Genomic DNA, 18,672 nt, shown 5'->3' on the forward strand with positions numbered 1-18,672 from the left:
ATTTTGGTTTAATTACCCAGGACTGCTGACCTCCAGCAACTCCTTGGGCACCTCCTGGCCAAGGCCAGGGTGGATGGGGCTTGGGGTAATCTGGTTTGGTGTCCCTGGAGGTGTCCCTGCCCATGGCAGGGGGTTGGAACTGGATGGGCTTCAAGGTCCCTTCCACCCCAAGTCATGACTCTAAGAGCCCTTTGGGGTAGGGATGGGATTAGCACAGCCCCTCGGGCAGTGCTGTGCAGACAAATGGCCAGTTCCTGCAGCACATGGTGGCCCCGTGGCCACCTGCCCTGTCCCAGCCTTGCCCCGGGCTTGGCAGAAGCCTCACGGGGATAAGGACAGGGGCACAGCCACCCAGCACCGCAGAACACCAAAGCAGCACCATAGCATCCATCCCCTGCATTCCCACCTCAGAGACATCCTTACGAAGACACGGCTTTCTCAAATGAGCTCATTTTTCCATATTTTGAAAGGTAAAAGACACTGTTTTTGTCTCACTCACATCCCAAGGCCTCTCTGAGGCTTTCACACCAGACAGCTTCGTACACAAAGGACTATAGGAGAAATCCATCTTTGTTGAGTTATACATTTTTATTTTCTAATAGGTACAATACTAAAATAAACACAAATTAAAAAAAAGTTTTATTAAAACAAAACTGTACAAAAAAGCAGTTATACTACATTTTAATTACAGAACAGTCTACTGTCCAAAAGGCACTAATCCAGAATAGGAGATACAATGATACAGGACTCATTTTAACTATTTTAATCAATACAATAGAGCACTTGTTTCTCTGTCCATTCACATATAGAAACAAGGACTTTTGCTACAGTCATTACACACTGTTATAAATATGAGCCCTACATGTAAAGATGCAGTATCGCTCTCCCTGGGCCAGAATTCAGCTCAAACAAAGCTAGAAATTAAAAAATAATTAAAAAAAAAAAAAGGGGGGAGAGAGCAAAGGACACAAGGGAAGTAGTTGATACTTCAGACGTTCGCAGTACCTGCTCCCTGCGGAAGATGTGACGAGTATTAACCTCACCTTTGTTTTGTAGCTGGGAACTGAAGCACACAGAAAGGACCGGTTTTTGCCTCCAGGGTTTGCAGCAAGTCTGTGGCAGAACTGAAAGGTGAGCTCACAGCACCCGATTCCCAAGGCTTTGCATTTTTTTTCCCCGCTACAACCTGTTTTATCCAGGCCTCCTAAGACCCTCTCTTCCCCTGGCCAGGTCTCTAAATAATGCATAAGGAACAATCCCCAAGTGCAAGAGGGAGAAAAACGAGGGCTTTTCTCCTTGCAGCAAAACGCGGAGCAGACCCACTCGGCACCTTGCAGACAAAGGCAGTGATTCAGAGAAGATTTTAGCAAATTCTTCTTAAAAATCAGTACCTTTACTGCAAGGGGATCGAGCCATGAGAAGAAGGACCTCGTTTGCTGCAAGTGCTCTTCCAGCAACGCACCCAGCTGCTGCAAAGCCACCAGAGACACGTGGCTCGCGTGCAGCTCCTGCTGGGGATGGAAGGGTGCTTTGGAAGTGGCACAGGGGAAGTGACAGCACTGGCTTGCCAACTTGCCCTCCTGAAAGCAAAACTACGCTTCAGCAGAGCGCAGACAGTGGTAGGGAACACGAGGTCCCCAGAGCTCCTCGCTCCATCTTCCTCCGTGGTGGTGTTACCTGAGATGCGCTCCCCTGTGATGGTCACTGCTGCTTCCTGGCCTTTTCTTGCCCACTACAAGGATCTGCTCGTCCTCCCTCCCAGTCTGCACTACTGCTTTCTTTGCTTTCCCCCTGAAACGTCAGGCTGAGGAGCAGTAGCAAAGACACTACAGACCGTGGAGGGTGTGCTCGGAGAACACGCGTGTGCAAAGCAAGCAGCCAGCACCGAAGATCACGAATAAATACCACGCTCTCAGCTGAACGAGCAGCCCCGGTTAAGAGAAAGGCCTAGGCACGTCTGCAGGGTCGTGGTGACGAGGAGGAGCATTGCCCAACGCTTTCGAGGCGGACGAGGTTTAACACGCAGGCGGGAGAGGGATACTGCACCTTTCGAACAGTGTCATACACATAAGACAAAGACAGGCATCTGGATGTTAACAAAAATAAGTAACAAAGAAATATGATTAAACAAAATCTCTTCTCACATCATCCTATACTACATCCTCCTTCTGCTTAGCAGAAAATTGTACGTACACAAAAATACAAATACACAATTTTGTAGAACAGTCTGATTTTAATATATTTATATATATTTATATTTATATGAGTGGCAGGTTAGTTCATTATATAGAGCTTTTTGCACTTTTGGCTCATATGCAACAAGGCTTTATAAATTCAGCTTTAGCTTTCATTCAGGTTTTATAGCTTCTTGAACATTTGTTTTCACATTTAAAGCAGCATCCAATTTGCAAGAGGAGTTGGTGGTGGCTACAGCAAGGATCAGGTCACGAGGTTACTCGGGGGCGAGGGGGGAATATACATTCCAGTGTGTGTGTGTGCGCGCTAGTGCTAATGGAGAAAAAAGAAGAACGGACTGTGACCGTATGACTCCAGGATACCATGTTTACCTCTTGAGGTAGGCAGAACACCTACAGCAGATGAGACACGGGTGCGGTTTTCATCGGGGCACGCGGCGCGAGGAACGGACACGCGGGTGGAAGATGCCGACAGAGGGACGCACGGAGACCTAAGAACCTGCTGGCGAGTTGTGGCGGCCAGCAGAGGCTGGACACAGCTCACCCCTCGTGGTATTTCTGCGTTTGGCAGACACGCCAAGGCGGCTGCCAGCCACCCGGCACGCACGAGAGCGCCTGGCTCCCACCCTGCGCCCACCGCGGCCGCGGAGCGAAACGAAGACAGAACCTGAAATGGCAAACTGAGCCCCTAGCGCTCGGCTAGGGCGGGCTTTTGGTCGGGGCCTTTGCTTTTCTTTGTCTCTTTTTGTGCCTCTGACGCTGTTCCGTTGGCTTTTCCCTTCTAGGTTTGCAGCGCTCACTCCTACATTAATCTTTTTTCAATTACAACCGCGGTTATTGACAATCGCTTTGTTTAGGAAAAAAAAAAAAAAAATCACAGTTTAAAAAAAGGCATCTCTAGAGCAGGGCAGCAGTACAATGTCAAACGGTCAGCATGTGTTATAGGCTCCACAAATGCTTTATTTTCATTAGTACCCCAGCAATAGATTCCCATTTGATCATTGCTTGTATCAACACCCATCAACATCCTACGAGCTAATTTTCTGTTCTCTGCGAAAGAGATGTCCTTATAGCTTTTCTTGCCAATAGTAATTTCCTAGGCTTTCCCAACTCATGTGTTATTAAGTTGTCAGAGTGAAAACAACATTTTGTTACTAATGAAAAATAAAACATCTACATATGGATTGCTTTCATTTTCGGAATCCTTAAGTGGTGCTAATACATCTTAATAGTGTTCTGTTATTTTTATTTCCTTTTACTATGGTCAGAAGAAATTCTTTAATGCAATTTTTTTTTTTAAACTAGCATCGATATCTATCTTTAATTTTACCCACATAAAATTCTCCTGTCTGTTTACAAAATTATAACCACCTGCCAATAGTTAAATTACTTTGACAAAAACGCGTAGCAGGTGCCACTATTATAAGCCTAGAAATAATTAAGAATATAGGAAGAAACTGCCTCTGTGATTCCAAAACGGGGTGATTAAATATGCTTATTAGCCACTTCTACCCAGAATCTCAGACGTACGGGCACCCAGAGATGCATGATTAATGCACGAAGCTATTTGCATCCGTAATCCAAGAGGCAGCTTCCTACCAAATTCTCTCCAAGCTTCCCCCTCTTCCCCGTCCACCCCAAACTGGAGATTGCTAAGGTTTGGCTGAGGAGCAAGATTTGTTAAGGAGTTCCCCGCCAACAAGTTTTAGGCTGAAAACCAAGGGGGGGGCAGCACGGGGAAGGAGTGGAGATTACTTTCCAGCCGGGCTCCGGATCCCTGCTGCTCCTCGGGAGCCTCACGTGCGGAGGGACTGCAGGGAGGGCTCGTTTCTTAAGAGGGAAATGAGGTCTAATCCTATTCCTCCAGCTCACTCTGGAGTCCTGTTACTCACTTAGGCACTTTTTAAATTGACACTAAGAAAAAAAAAATAATAATTAAAAAAGTACTGCACATATTTCACACTTCCTGGGCTTTCACGGGCCTTGGGAAGATCGTAGAGACCAAGAGGGAGACAGCCAAGGCGATCTGTCAAGAAAATAGTGCTCCCCACGGACACAAGTGACTTGTACTTGTCACCCTCTGATAGAACTGCTGTTGAACTAAATCTAGGCTAGATTTGTTACTCCTGTATTATCTTTAAGGTAAAAAGCCTGTCCTGCGGTGGTCCTGCGGCACTGTGCTAGCATGTTATGGTGTAGGAGCTGACAACTGACTTCCAGAGAGGCACCGGGCTCTCCCAGTCCAACCCAGTGGTGCTGGGCACCCGTACTGGTTTGAGCCAGTGCTGCCCTTCACCTCCAAGAACAATCCTGATGGCAAAGCGAGGAGGGCCGGCTGCTGATGAGATATGGAACTACGCTGCTTACACCACGGCTAGATCCAAAAGTCTTGTACTGCAACGGGTGATGACATGGAAAATCTGCCCCCCCCCCGCCAAAGAACAACAGGGCTGTGACCCCAGAGAATCTAGAAACGAGTCAAAAAAGTTTCAGGTCAACACAAGTCTCCACATGCCATCTGAATGGATGCGAAAGGCAAAGAGAAAAAGAAAATTCAGTGGGTAATGCTGAAAGACGGGCAGATCAAAATCCAATCTATTTTCATGACGGTATCTATTTGGAAAACCCATTTCATTTCAAGTCTCTCTAATCATCTTCAAATCTAAAACAACTTAGAAAAAAAAATAAAAAGGAACTGGGGCTGCCAAAAGTGATCCCCAGCCCTGGCTAAATGGGGCCCAGTACACAGCCACTTCGGCGAGGCCAAGCAAATCTGTGCATCCTGTCCCAAACCCTCACAGTAAAAAGCAAGCGACAACACACTAACTGCACCAATTAATCCAGCTTCCAACACAACTTCCAACAGTAAGTGCAAGCAAGACACAATAAAATTAAAGAAAAAAATGCTACTACCTCTGTTAACCATGGTCCGACACTTGGAACTGCATTTTTTCACGTAGGAGGCCTCAAGTAAAGCCTGCTGTAAAAGGACTGAATGTATGAACTCTTTTCTTTTTAAATGGTCTGAGTGGACTCTGGAAAATGTTTCATGTTTAGACTTCACCGCGGACAATAGATATCTGGACTTCAAGTAGGCAGTTGATACAGCACCATCTCATAGGCAGAAGGAAAGGTGAATCTGCGATGACTTGGACTGAAGTATTAAAAGAATTTAGAAAACACCTAACTATAAATACACCGCCTGATGTTGAGAAGGTAATAAAGTGCCTGTAGAGGAAAAGAGAAGAATGAGAAACGACAGGAATGAAATTCAAATGGCAGAAGTCACCAAAGAAAGGGGAGAAAGGGCACAGAAAGGGGAGAAAGGGCACAGAAAGCAACCAGTCAGTCCCAACGGGAGCGGGAGAGGCACCAACCTACAACTGGCATAGGGAACAAAACCAAACAGATAAACCTGAGCACTCTAACTGTGTGCAAGAAATGTCAAATCACTCTGTTAAGAACAGCCACATCTGTGAAATACCTGTATTTTTCCAAGTTAACTCGCTAGAGTTATCATTGAACATCTACTGAAGTGCAAGGCGCAGTGCCAGTCTTCCTAGTAAAAAAAGACAGTCCCAACATTAATACACAAAGATTACACTTAGAAGTTCCTGTGTCCCTGATTTGTTGACCTAAGCATCAAAACTAGAAGGAGGGAAGGGAGGAGTGCTGCCAGCTTACCATGCTAAAAACCCCCCAAGGTCTTTTGGAGAGCAAAAAGCTCAAAAGTTTTCAAAAGATTTGAAACCAAAGCTAAAATTCAGTACTGGATGGCTCTGTTATTAGCATGGAAATCACAAATATCACTTAGTTTGAGGCCGTATGACCACTGGGTTCAGGTTAGAGCACAGTGTAAGAAAATCATTGGTAAACCAGGTAAAATGGATTACCGAGGCGAGAAGGAGCTTGGCTGAAAGACAGAAGAAATAATCTCTATGAAGCAACACAACTAAAGTTTGGGAAAGAATCATGTGAAATTCGGTACCAACAAGAATCGGCTGCAGAAGAAAGCGAATGGCTTAGAGCAATGGAAGGAGGTGCAACTGGAAACACTCGTCTCGAATTCCTTCGGGGAAATAAAGGCTCAGTGTAAGAAATAATTTCAGGAAGAGACATCAGTTCAGCAAGACGACTTCTGCTGGCTGTGATATTTTTGAAGCGCTCTGGCAATTGATAAAAGCATTTGTAAAAACAGCTGCTCGAGGCAATGCAGCTACAGGAAATGGTCACGATTGATCAATGTTTTTTCATGTTAAATAATTTTATGTTCAATCTGCCCAGGTAACAATAGAAAACAGCGCAAGGTACCCTTAACAACTGGAATTCATGTACCCAGATGTCTAATATAGAGAACAGCAACAAAGAAGTTAAGATTAGAAATTCAGACTGACCTGGTCTGGCTTTTGGTTGGGTTCTTTTTTTGCTTTTACACGAGAAGCAAAAACAAAGGTTGGACAGAATAACGCTGTTCCAGAGCTACCAGAGCTGCTCAACAAGGCTGGGAGGATGTATCGCTGTCTCAGTAGAACAGACACACTGAATCTGTAAGATACTGAAGCAAATCTAAGTAACACAGCAGCATACATAAACCACCTTTTATCACATCTACATTTGTTTGATTCCCATTATGGCAGAAGTACAAAGTGTAAAAAGGTATTTATCATATATATATAACTGGAACTTCCCATGGTTTAAGGCACAACATGTTCTCTGATGGCAAGTCACACTTTTTAAATGAAGTTCGTACTGCAGAGAACCCCTCTAGTACTCAAATCTCTACAAATGATTAAATACTAAGAACAGGTTATAACTGTAAGAGTAGAAGACAAGCCTACCTCTTTGGAATCAGAGTTTTATGATTAAGGCCAGAAGGGACCAGTCTACAAGGAGACCCTGCATATCACGTGGGTTCTCAAATATCTGATGCAAACTTCCTACTCTGTCTTCATCCAGTGGGATGAATGAACCATTCTGCCCTTCCAAATGCAAAAAAAATAAATAAAAAAAATCCCCTAAGGGTTTATAAACATAAACAGACTTCCCACCCCAACACATTTACAAATGCCTTCTTCATGTCCATGGATACTTCATTGACTTCTTTACTCCTAATCAGAAGCCTGATTTTCAAGGTTGTTTCACTGAATTGAATTACTGACAATGCAACCGCAGGACAGTTTTGTTCCTGCTCTGCTGTAAATCCTAGCAGGCATTAACTGAGTGTTGTTGAAATCTAGGGGCAATTCTCACCTGGAGTTAACTCTAGTAGCTCTGCAAATGGGAGGATCTATTCCCTAATCTCAGGTAGTATTTATTGTCTCCAAACACCTGGAGAAACAGGGCTGTGACTTTAAAGAGCTCTAAAGGAAAGGAAAAGAGGCAGAATTAAACTGCTCCTGCCCAGTGGGCAGCTGTGTGCTTAGCTAAAGTGACAGGCAGCTACCCCTACGACGAAAAGCACGTCTCAAATTCCAAGAGCAGCTCCTCATCATGCTATAAGGTGTGCCTGGCCCAAAGAAACATACATTGATATCTCAGAGCATTTAATGAGCTGCTTCAGCTATCTCACAGAATCACAGAATCATCTAAGTTGGAAGAGACCTCCAAGATCTCATCAATAAAGCCCCCGAGATGTTTACCGTTCGCAACCAGTAATCACACCCTTTGCACAGTGCACCTGGTCTTTCTCAGCATCACTCTTCCCCTTTGCCATGCTGAACCCAGCGTAGCTCCATCTCAACTCAGAGCAGCCTACTCAAGGCAGACAGGTGAAATGTTCTCACTGCTGCCTTCCACTCCAAAATTTCATCAAACCTTTTGAGCAGAAGGCAGCTTGAATGTGCCTGGGGAGTGTCTATGCCATTCGGTCTGCCTACTTGCCATGAAGTATAAATGAAAAGGTTTGCACTCTGGTTTAGGAAAATCTGGTTGGTGAGTTGATATTGTGAGTCCCTGGCTCTGGTTAACTCCTGCATGATGTTTTCAGCTCTGTCACTACAGTCCTGTCAAAGAGAGATAGCAGCAATGTTACCAGCTGACAGGCAAAAAAAATCCAATGTCAAATGTGCTTCGAGGAATGGAATACATGCTCAATATTCTTAGGGTAATATATCAAGAAATATTAATTAATCATTTGCTTTCCTTAAGTCTTTGTCCTCCTTGAGCCATTTGACAGATAAACTTTGTAAGTAAAATGTGTTTTTAAATCTCCAATGATGTAAAATACATCTCAGAAGGCTGAAGTCAAGCTCTTAATTACAGAGGTGGGTTATTTAAGCTACATATGCCATCTTGCCATAGAATGGAAGACTTTAATTAGTTCAGGAGAAGGGGTGGGAAGAAGGATAGGAAGCTGTATCAAGGCTAGCGACAGCAGCACGTTAACACCCCAAAATTTCTGTCCTAGGAAAGAATTTCCTACCATTGCTCCTGTGAGTTAGCACCACCAGTGCTAACGGTGCTGGAAGAACCAAGTAGCCAAGACCCATAGATCTGTTCTGAACCACAGTGACAAGGGATGAGATTTGCAGAAGTGTTTCAGTACAAAGAAGCTGAAAAGCTTGAAATAAAGAAAACTGAATAATTTCTTTAGTTTCTTTAAATAAAGAAACTGAAAGCTTTAAATAAGAGCCTGAATAAGTTAAGTTCCTACCTCCTTTGCAAATCTGTTGAAGCTAGGAACATGCTGACTTTTCTAAATGTGACTAGGAGTCTATAAATGCACCTTTACATACCAAAAAGCTTCAGAAACTTGTCTGAGATAAGTAGCTACAGCAGGAGCACGACAGAAAGGAGCTACAGCAGGAGCACTACAGAAAAATATGGTCAAAAAGTTCACAGGCAGGCTCTGCAGTGCTCAAGACTGATCAGCAGATACCGTTTTTCAGAAAAACAGAAGAGAAAGGCACCTAACACCCTACAAGAGATGCCTTTTCAGAATCTGGCAATGTATCACAGAGAGATGATGGTGTAATTAATTACAGGACATCATCACAGCTCCTCTCCTGTTGTATGGCAGAATACCTTTGAGGCCATTATCCAGCTGCAGGATCGTTGAGATTTCTTAAGAAAAAGGTGAGTTAGCCCCTAAGAGCACCCCATGCTAAGCACAACAGGAGACAGCAGAGGGCTTCAGGACAGCACAGCTACATACTTGGCAACGACTGCTGGTAAGGCTTCCAAACTGAGACACTACAAAAGATGACCTGGGGTGGCACAGAAGAGCCAGCTACATTCTCCGCTTTGGGAATGGGATGCTAACAGTGCAATCGGTACTCTCCACCTGCAGGCAGGGTGAAAACACAGCACCAGTAATTCAGTGGAGGCCTGGACCATGGCTAATCTTCCTTAAAACAACTCGACAACCAAGTGGCAAAGCAAGAGGAGCTGATCAAAACCCTGGGTAACTTGCAATCACACCGTCACGCAACCAAATGTTAGTTTTGTTTCTAAAAAACAAGTATAAAAACAAGAGGGGGAAAAAAAAGGAAAAGAAAAAAAAAAACACATCAAAACCATAAAAAATAGGAGAATCAGCTTTGCATAGAAAACTAAACTCAGTTTCAGTCCCTGCTGCTATAAGGTACCATTGGGAGCAGGTCATTATTTAAGTTTACGAAGTAGCTGTTCCAAGTGTCACTAATAACGCTGGTATTAAAGAGAATTAGGGGGAAGAAGATCTTCTGTTTTCAATCACAGAAAGACAGAAATCCTTTTAATTATGACCATGCCAATCCACATCTTTCTAAAGCAGCTAATTACATGTCAGGAGGACACCCAGTCATTCAAAAGACCTGCCATTACTTTCGCTGCCACACACTTAGGCATTTATCTACCCATCCCAATTACCCTGCCTGCAATTTGAAAGGATTTAGCAGAAGCGTGCTGGATGTTTTGATCAGCAGAACACACCCGCTTCCATTTAACAGGAGAGGGAAGAGAGGGAATGAATGGTGCAGAGCCTGCCAAGCCATCTGAGAGAGGCACGGCAGGGCCATAGCGTACCTCACCCTATTGCCAAGGGTTGGGTTCATTCGTGCTGAAGCTGCTGGCCAGAGCACTCCAAAGCTTACTGGGAAGGACTGGGAAGAGCCCAGCATGGCAGCAGCCAACCCAATTAGTCGGATTTCTTCTCCATCCTGATTAAAAGGGGCATTTAAAGTGAGTTTGGGGGAGTTTTCACCAACCAGACCTAAAATGGCAAATCCTTGGCGTATCGCCCGACTACTACGCCGATAAGCACCTCGCAGACATCACAGATGGTATCTTGAAAGAGCAAAATGTATTTCTTCACTTTTCCCAGTCAGTACGAGCTAAAGTACGACCTGGATTTTCACAGGGTGGGTGACCTTACCCAAAGCAGAGCAGTTTGTCCTGATTGCTGTAACGGTGCCAATGCCATCGTAGCTACCGCATCACCTGCACAAAAACAGGCACAAACAATCCCAAGCTATTTTTACGTGGCAAAACCTAAGGCCAAGGTTAGCCACAAACAACTCTTCAGAGGTTTGAATTTTTCTCCCTACATTTGTTTCACTGGTGCCACCGAGGATACTTGCATTTATTTCATTTTCTTTGCATTTGCTGGACAAAAACCAACACCAAAACGCTCTCGGCTTACCGACAGCCCTCAAAATGACCACGTCCACTTTTGCAGTTATTACATATTTCTCACAAAGGAGATAAATAATGTTTGTGTATTTTAAATTTGAATTTATAGCTGCCATCTCCAGAATGCCTCGTTTCATTCATGTGCAGTATCTTTAATTGGACAGCTCAAAGCCTATAAATTAAAAAACACTCACAGAAACTAAAATGAAGGGTTTGGGGCTATGCTGTTCAGCTTGCCAAATGCCCACTGGCCAGTGACCAACTCAAGGTCCTGAGTAAAAATCCCAGCTGCAGAAAGGCCCAAGGGGGAAATTCTGAAATATCTCAACTCTTCGCCTTAGAAACTGCAAGGTACTTTTGGCCAGGCCATCAACCTCCCCTTCCAAGAAGTCACAGTGAAAATTTCTGACTCCACGAACTTCCATTCCATTAGCCAGTATCGTGATACAAACCTGAATACTCCTACTAAGAGGCATTAATACACACAAGCACAATCTACATCTGTCTAAGAAGAGAGGCATATGTTAGGTCACTGACACAGAGCACATTTTTTCAAGACCAATCTTGCCAACAAAAATTCCTGCCAAATGCTACACTAAACTCAAGATTATTGCCTACAAGCTTGAGATTTTGCTCAAAAGAATATTACCAAGTCAAGTAACTTCAAAGAGTGCAAGAGCTACTTGGGTGGGAAGCCCTGTCTAAAATAGAAGCGAAGTTTATTTTGACATAAAAAAAGTAGAATTTGCTGGTAATTATCCAACAAACTTGAAAAAAGCTGATGAACCCTGGGGAATGAGGGCTACACAGTGATGTAGCTGGGGTAGGAGGAAGAACAGAAACTTTACAGTAAGAAAATTATCTGAAATGAGGAGAATTCCAGGGATAAATGGGAAAAAATACATATTGAAAAAAAAAAAAAAAAGAAAAAAGAAAAAAAATCCACAGTTTGCTCACAGTACTTTGGGCAAAATCTATCACTGAATCTTAGTAATTTACAGAGAAACGTGTGAATCCAGCTTTGCAACAGCGTTGAAATTATACACAGCAAAACAAAATCCTGCATTAAATGCTTTTGGGGCAGCATTTTTGAGTTTTGAAAACTCATACCAATTTTGCTGGTTTTACCTATGTGGAAAATAAAGAACCTTCTCCTTATGAAACCCTGTTACAACCACCATGCATCTCTGCCTGACTCAGTGACCCAGGTGAAAGGCCAGCACGATGCTTTCATTTTACTTCTTTGCAAGCAGCAACTCATTGTGAAGGAAAACCATTACACCACGTAGGGGAACTGAAAATCTTGAACTCATCTGCACCTTAAAGGCAGGAGTCATGCTTGGGATAATGATTCCATGCTGTTCTGTACTGGCAAACACCATCATGAGTTGTTTTCAAAATAACATCTAAATCAGATGTATATTTTTATATCAGAGTATATTTTTTGTTGTTCTTTTCTCTTTTCTTTTTTTTTCCTAGCAGTGGCCAACAGCAAACACTTAAGGAAATAACATGAAGCTCTAAGCACAGATCTAACCTACAAGACCAGATCTGCTGAAAATCACCATTTAAAGATCTACTGAACCAAAAATTTCTAGCTTATCACAGTAGTCACCAGTGGGCTTAAGTTAAGTATTTTTTTTTTTCCTCTAATATGTTCAGCTATGTGAAAATTTTCAAGTCTACACTCACAGCAGCAAGACAATGACAAATCCTCTCAAAGGCAAAAAGGAATCTGCAGCGCAAGCGTTACAAAAACATGGAGAACTTACCAGTTTGATGTAAGCCAATGAAACAAACAAAATCATTAAAATATCCCTGAAGAACTGTGTAAACAGAGCAAATAATTAATGACATTTATTACTTGATTTATGGCTTGATTAGAACCTGTAGCCAGACCCTGCAAATAAAGCTCATCTCTATTAGGAGAATACATGAGATAACTTTTTATGAATAGGCAAAATAAAAATAAGAATAAAAAAACAAGCTAAAAGAATTTCATTAAACAAGTGAACACATATGGATCAAACTCCTTGACCTGAGCACAGAGTCACAGAATAAGTTTGAGCAGAAGAAACCTTTGGAGGTCTCTAATCTAATCCCCAATCTTGTCCAGTTGAGTTTTGAATATCCCCAAGGATGTGGTTTTCACTGCCTTTCTGGGCCACTGTTCTAGCACTTTCAGTGTGAAAATATTTCTCTTTCTGCTCATCTGGGATTCTCCTGATTGCAACTTGAGCCCACTGCCCCTAATATTTTCGCTACACGCCTCTGTCATCTCTAAAACTACCCATTAAGACAGCTGAAGAGCAAAATAAGATCTCCCTAGGCCAGCCTGAAAAAAAACAGCTCTCTCGTTACTTGACATGTGCTCCAGCCCTCGCATCTCAGCAGCCCTACAATGGACTCACTCCTGTCCAAAACTGGACACAATACTCCAGATGTGCTCTCCCAAGTGATGAAGAGAGGGGCCTAATCATTTTCCTTGACCTGCTGACAGCTCTTCCTAATGAGATTCCTTAATTGCTGCAAGGGCACGCTGCTGACTCATGATCAACTTGTTCATGTCCAATGTATGAGTAATGGGATCATGCTGTACCAACATCTATGCTTAAAGTGTATTAGATGGCTCTACAACTCTAGGGCATCAATGGATAATATTTCTGCTTGCTCCTATTATTTTTTTTTGTTATTTTTTTCCAACTCATACTGCTTTTGTAAGTATCTGGGATCTCACACTTCAGGAAAAAGACATGGAGAATTCAAAACAAAACCAAAAAAAGAAGTAGAGGTAGAAATTGTTGTTTTAAGAAGACTGTTAGAGACAACAACTCAAGTATAAGGACTTTATCGGCCACAAAATAACAGCCAAAGTTTACCCTACAAAGTTAAAAGCAATCTGTGCCCATCACAGAAAAGAAGCATCTTGAAAAGTGTCTTCTCTATTCACAGAACAAAAAGGTAGATCTAGCCTGCCACCAGATCCACTACACGGGAATCCACGTGAGAACGAACTGCAGTCATTCCTGGTTGGCTACAACAAATTGCCAGTGAATTGCAATGCTACAAAACAGACCAAAAAAATAAACAGGCTCAGTTATCAAGAAAATCCAGATCCAGAAAGACAAAGACAACTTCCCATACTACAGCAGAAAACCTAGAACGAAGTCTAAATCCCGGGATGCTTTCTCCACCAGTTCTCCCAATTATTCTAGATCTAATCTAGGTGCAGGTCTCCTGAAATCATCACACCAACATCTGTTTCATTTAAGGTAATTCACATCAAACCAAAAAATATTTAATCAACTGCAAATTGTCCATTTTGAGCTTTCAGAATAAAGGAAACAGGCTGCCGTGAGCATCCTGATGTCTTACTCTTTCCTCGTACCTTTTGTAGGCAGGTGCAAACCAAGGTGAAAAAAATGAAACATGGCATGGAATTATTTTAAAATACATTTTTTTAGGACAACTGATTGCCTAGTTAAGTCATTTGTTATTTCCTCTGGTGAGAAGATGCTGGGGGAGAGCAGCAAACTGATATATACCTGGAAGCTACAGACAAGGAGAACCTGGCAATCTCCAGTTGCTCACAAGTGGTTTATCTGTTTAACCTTCATACTGGATATTGATGCACGATGAGACCAGCAGCTACCTGACACTGACAGACAGAATTAAGGCCAGATTATTCTACACCAGATGGTACAGACATACAATTTTAGCGGTGTTACTTTGATCCTGCATCACACGGACCAAGGGATGTTTTAGTACTATTTTTATTCTTTCCTATTGCTTTAAAAAGGCAGTGCTTGAAACAATGACTTTTTTTTTTTTAAGATGCTATAGTAAGCAATATTTCTTTTAAAATTGCAGCTGTCCAACAGTTTGAGTCTGTTCTTTTTAAAATGAAACAACCAGAACAAATGGTGGTGGCAATCCCAACATAAAGAGGCCATCGATTATTAAAATCTCCTTACTATAAATCGTGGATGTTGCTTGTCAGCTTGGTGTGTGACTGTAGTATGAATAAGAAGGTAAAATTCCACTAAGGCTATAGTTTGCTTGATCATTCTGCTGTGCAAAAATAGAAAGAAAAGCTCTCCTCCCGTCCTTTCACCCCTTAGTACCAAAACATTCATACACGCGTTAAGTAAAAAACTGCAATGGTGCAATGGCAGCTGATCCAATTCCTTTTTTTTTTTCCTGAGTCTGCCCTGATGCTACTTACGAATTTGCCTACTCAAGAACTGCAATAAAACAGAGAAAGACGGCTTCATTCTGCTTCAGTGATCTATACCTAAGGAAAGCACATAAATTTTCCAATGAAATCCATAAATGAAAGACGAGGCCAAGCTCTACCTATTTATCTTCGAAGTTACAGAGACAAAGAGGTGCCAGCTCTGTGCCCTCTGAAAGCACAAAATCTCCTCCACACTTACCTAAGCAATTTTTGCGAGATTAACAGATGTAAAGATGATCTAGTTAGCCTACACCTTGAAGGGGTTTAGGCTGCCTAAAAACCTGCTGAGGAACCACATTTTAGGAATTCACAATGCTATCGGAGCGTTATGCATGAGGAAGGGAGGGAGGAGGAGAACAAACCAAGTAATTGCAACTTCCCTTCATCTCCTCCACCTTCAGAAGTGGATGAGAGAAGAAGGAAGACCATCCTTCAAAATTAAGCTATTTTCCCCTCTTAAGCTATTCCCACGTAAACGTAAAAAATGGAATGTTGTGGAAACACTATGCAAATTTTTATATATCTATATAGAAAAATTTACATAGGTTTTTTTTTTTTTCTCTTTTTTAAATGTAACACAGTCCTGCCCGTCTCTAACACTTCCCGTGCTGTTTCCATTGAAATGTTTCCTCTTACCGGCAGCAACATATCATTTTATCAGGATGCCAGGAGATCATTTCCACACAATGCCAGCAGATGTAATTTTCTTAGATGCACACACAGTTCATCATTTAGATACTAGATGACAAGGTGATCGCAGGGTGACTCTGTAATGCAAGTTTGCTGTTTGGCATTTTGAATTCTCAAATGATAAAAAAAAGACTTATCAAATATAAATATCTTTAAGAAAAAAGTAACAAAAGTGCTACATATGATCAAGGAAAACAATTCCATTAGTTTCTGCTACTTAAAGTAGGTTTGCTTTACAAATATTACCACATCCATTATCATTATGGCTTCCAATTATTAATTAAATTGCTCGTAGCAGTATAGCTTTCTCACATCTTAACAAGGACAGAGTAAAGAGAACACAAAACATTCACACCCCATTTCTCAGGTAAGAGATCCTCCTGCCTTTAAGCAAATACAAAAGTTCGTATTTAGGAGAATATTTATGCTATGATGGTTAACTAGCAAAGGTCAGATGCAAAAGTTCTCCAATAACCCTTTTTTCTAGTTGGGGTGTAGGCATTAGTTACACAGACGTGTAAAAATTCACTCACCCATTTCATGACCATAATACCTTCCTGGAAAACATTGCTTTTGAAAGTGGCAAAGTGGAGAAGGGAGTAGGGTGGGGACAGAAAAGGTGAGAGGAAGAATAAAAAGTGAACTTGTTAGTGACAGATCAATAGAGTCTAGACCTCTTCTGAGCAGGCACTGCTAGCCATGCCAAATAATGAATAGTGGTTTTGAGAAGTGGACTGTTGTCCATTAGACATTCAGCTCATTTTTCATATGATCCCAGGCTGGGCTTCAATCATGGTCCCAGAGGCAGAAGGCAGTACTTATCCACTAAGCCACGCAGCTTGTGAGAGCAGAGGATGTCTGTGTTGAATATGTGAACATCAACCAAAATATGTGAATGTGTTTCCAATGGACATTCTCAGCACAGCACCCAAAAGTATATCCAGTCACTGTATGACCAGTGAGGCACAGCTTATTGCAGCTGGAAATCATTTATTCCCATGCTGAAAGTGGGGTTTCTAGTGTTCTTTTTACTCTCTGTTGATAATCCCAATCTGGTGTCCATCGACCCTGTGCCACTACCTCAGCTTGCATCCTTTCAGTCTCAGAGAAGGAAAAGCATACAGACTATTTTTACACAATCTCTAAGGGTATCCAAGATTTTAAGTGTAGCCTAAGACTTGTAATTGAGGACTGTCTAAAATACCTGGAAGCACTTTGAATGCTAAGACAGAGCAGCAAGATTTTTCTAGCCACTGGGGCTGGGAGAGGGAGGTTGGTTGGTTGATTGATTATTTATTGGGAATTAATACTGAGAGAGTATATGCAAAGGCTGAGGGCACCATGCCATCTTCACAGAACAAGACCCTAACAGCTAACTGACGTACAAGAAACTGCAAAGTTATACTGTAAGAACACATATTAAGGACCGAGGAAAGTCTGCTAAGGTGCTACGTCTAAAACTAAGTTACTTCTCGCTCTGACCCTCCCCCTTCTTCGTATCAGTCGTCGTCTAGAGCCTCTGTCTTGATCTCGTTGGCTCCTTGCCGGGCCAATGCCAAGATGGTGTGGTTTACCGCTGCCATTTCCACGGCTAACGAGATGGGGTCTTGGTGGTCACTATGGCTAGTGCTGTCATCCTGCGCGGGCGGAAACGAGAAAAGAGAAGCGTGGTTACTCCACAAGCAGAAAATCAGCAGGAAAAAAAGCTAGGGTAGAAATAATGGGCTAGGGGCAGCAAACTGCATGTTTGTTGCAGGGGTACAACGTGAAAGGAGTACACACAACTGATTTAGGACTGATTTCCCTCACTGTGCAGGCAAAGGTAAGCAGGGCATGGAGTGGTGTACCCAATTTTTGAGAAATAAATTTAAGGCGGGGGTGGGAGGGGAGAAAATTTGTAGAAAAATACTAAATTATAAAGATAAAAGTGATACACAACGTATGTCAGGAAACCAAACTAAGGCAGAAACCCACTGCACAAGTTCATGCTACGCTTGCATTTTGACTACTGCATACAGGTCTGGTCATCCCATTTAAAGAGGAGATGGTAGAACTAGAAAAGGCAGCGAGAGTGGCAACCAAGAGGAACAGAGACATTGGGTGGCTCCCTTACAAGGAGGGAATAAACAGACCTAGACTCCTCAGTTTGGAAGAGAAATGGCTGATGGTTGATATGGTAAATGCTTATTCCAAATAATCAGTAAACAGGGACCAATTGTTCACTACTTCTGACGATCTAATATGCAAGGATGCTCACTGAAATGATGAGATAATATATTCTGGAGCAACAACAGGAAGCAGCTCTTCACTTATCGCAGATTTGTTGTAGGATTCACTGATTTTTAGATTAGCCCAAAGTAAAAACGGCTTTAAAAAGTGGGGTTAGACAAGTTCATGGAAAATTTGTCTACTGGTAACTATCAAAAAAGGAAGTGGATACACTGCCTGGCTCAGGAAGTTCCTCCAAACTACTGCCTTCCAGAACCTGGAAGCTACTATAATAAAATCAGTCTATAATTGCCCTGTTCTTTAAAAATATTTTTTCCTGAAATATTGTTACTGACCTCACTCAGAGATAGGAAGCAATCCTAGACTTTGGTCTGAGTCAGTAACCTATGAAGAAATTGAATTCACGTGGGAACTGGGAAAAAGATGCTGCAAACCTTCTAGACAGGTAAGGAAAACAGTGCGAGGATTTTAGGGGACTGGAACTACCATAATTCAAGTAGCTGGGTGAACAGCCTGCCAAATTCACCAGTCCACCGAACTGAGTGCCATGTATTTCTGTAAGCAAAACTAATACAGGGGAAACAGATGCTACAGGACTGCAATGAGACCTTTAAAATAAAGGAGAAAGAAGGGTTAACTTTGGCCATAGATTATCAAGCCAAAATTCTGACTGTTCAAGCATAATTTTTATGTGAAGTGGGCATGTTTCTG

The 18,672-nt window shown here is 42.3% G+C and overlaps 1 protein-coding gene across 20 annotated transcripts in view; it reads right to left on the bottom strand.

Moving 5' to 3' along the window:
- Positions 1-2,213: 2,213 nt before the first annotated feature.
- HMBOX1 (homeobox containing 1) overlaps positions 2,214-18,672 on the bottom strand; it is a 115,626-nt gene continuing 99,167 nt past the window's right edge. For 18 of the 20 annotated variants that reach the window (XM_084513298.1, XM_084513294.1, XM_084513305.1 and 15 more), the window contains one exon: positions 2,214-17,369. In XM_084513298.1, the coding sequence (XP_084369424.1) occupies positions 17,232-17,369 (138 nt within the window). In that variant the 3' untranslated portion in view covers positions 2,214-17,231. The remainder of the gene's footprint in view (positions 17,370-18,672) is intronic. The other 2 variants (XM_084513300.1, XM_084513295.1) reach the window with 1 other exon arrangement.

The sequence above is a fragment of the Aythya ferina genome (assembly GCF_964211825.1).
Source record: "Aythya ferina genome assembly, chromosome: 3".
Lineage (NCBI taxonomy): Eukaryota > Metazoa > Chordata > Aves > Anseriformes > Anatidae > Aythya > Aythya ferina.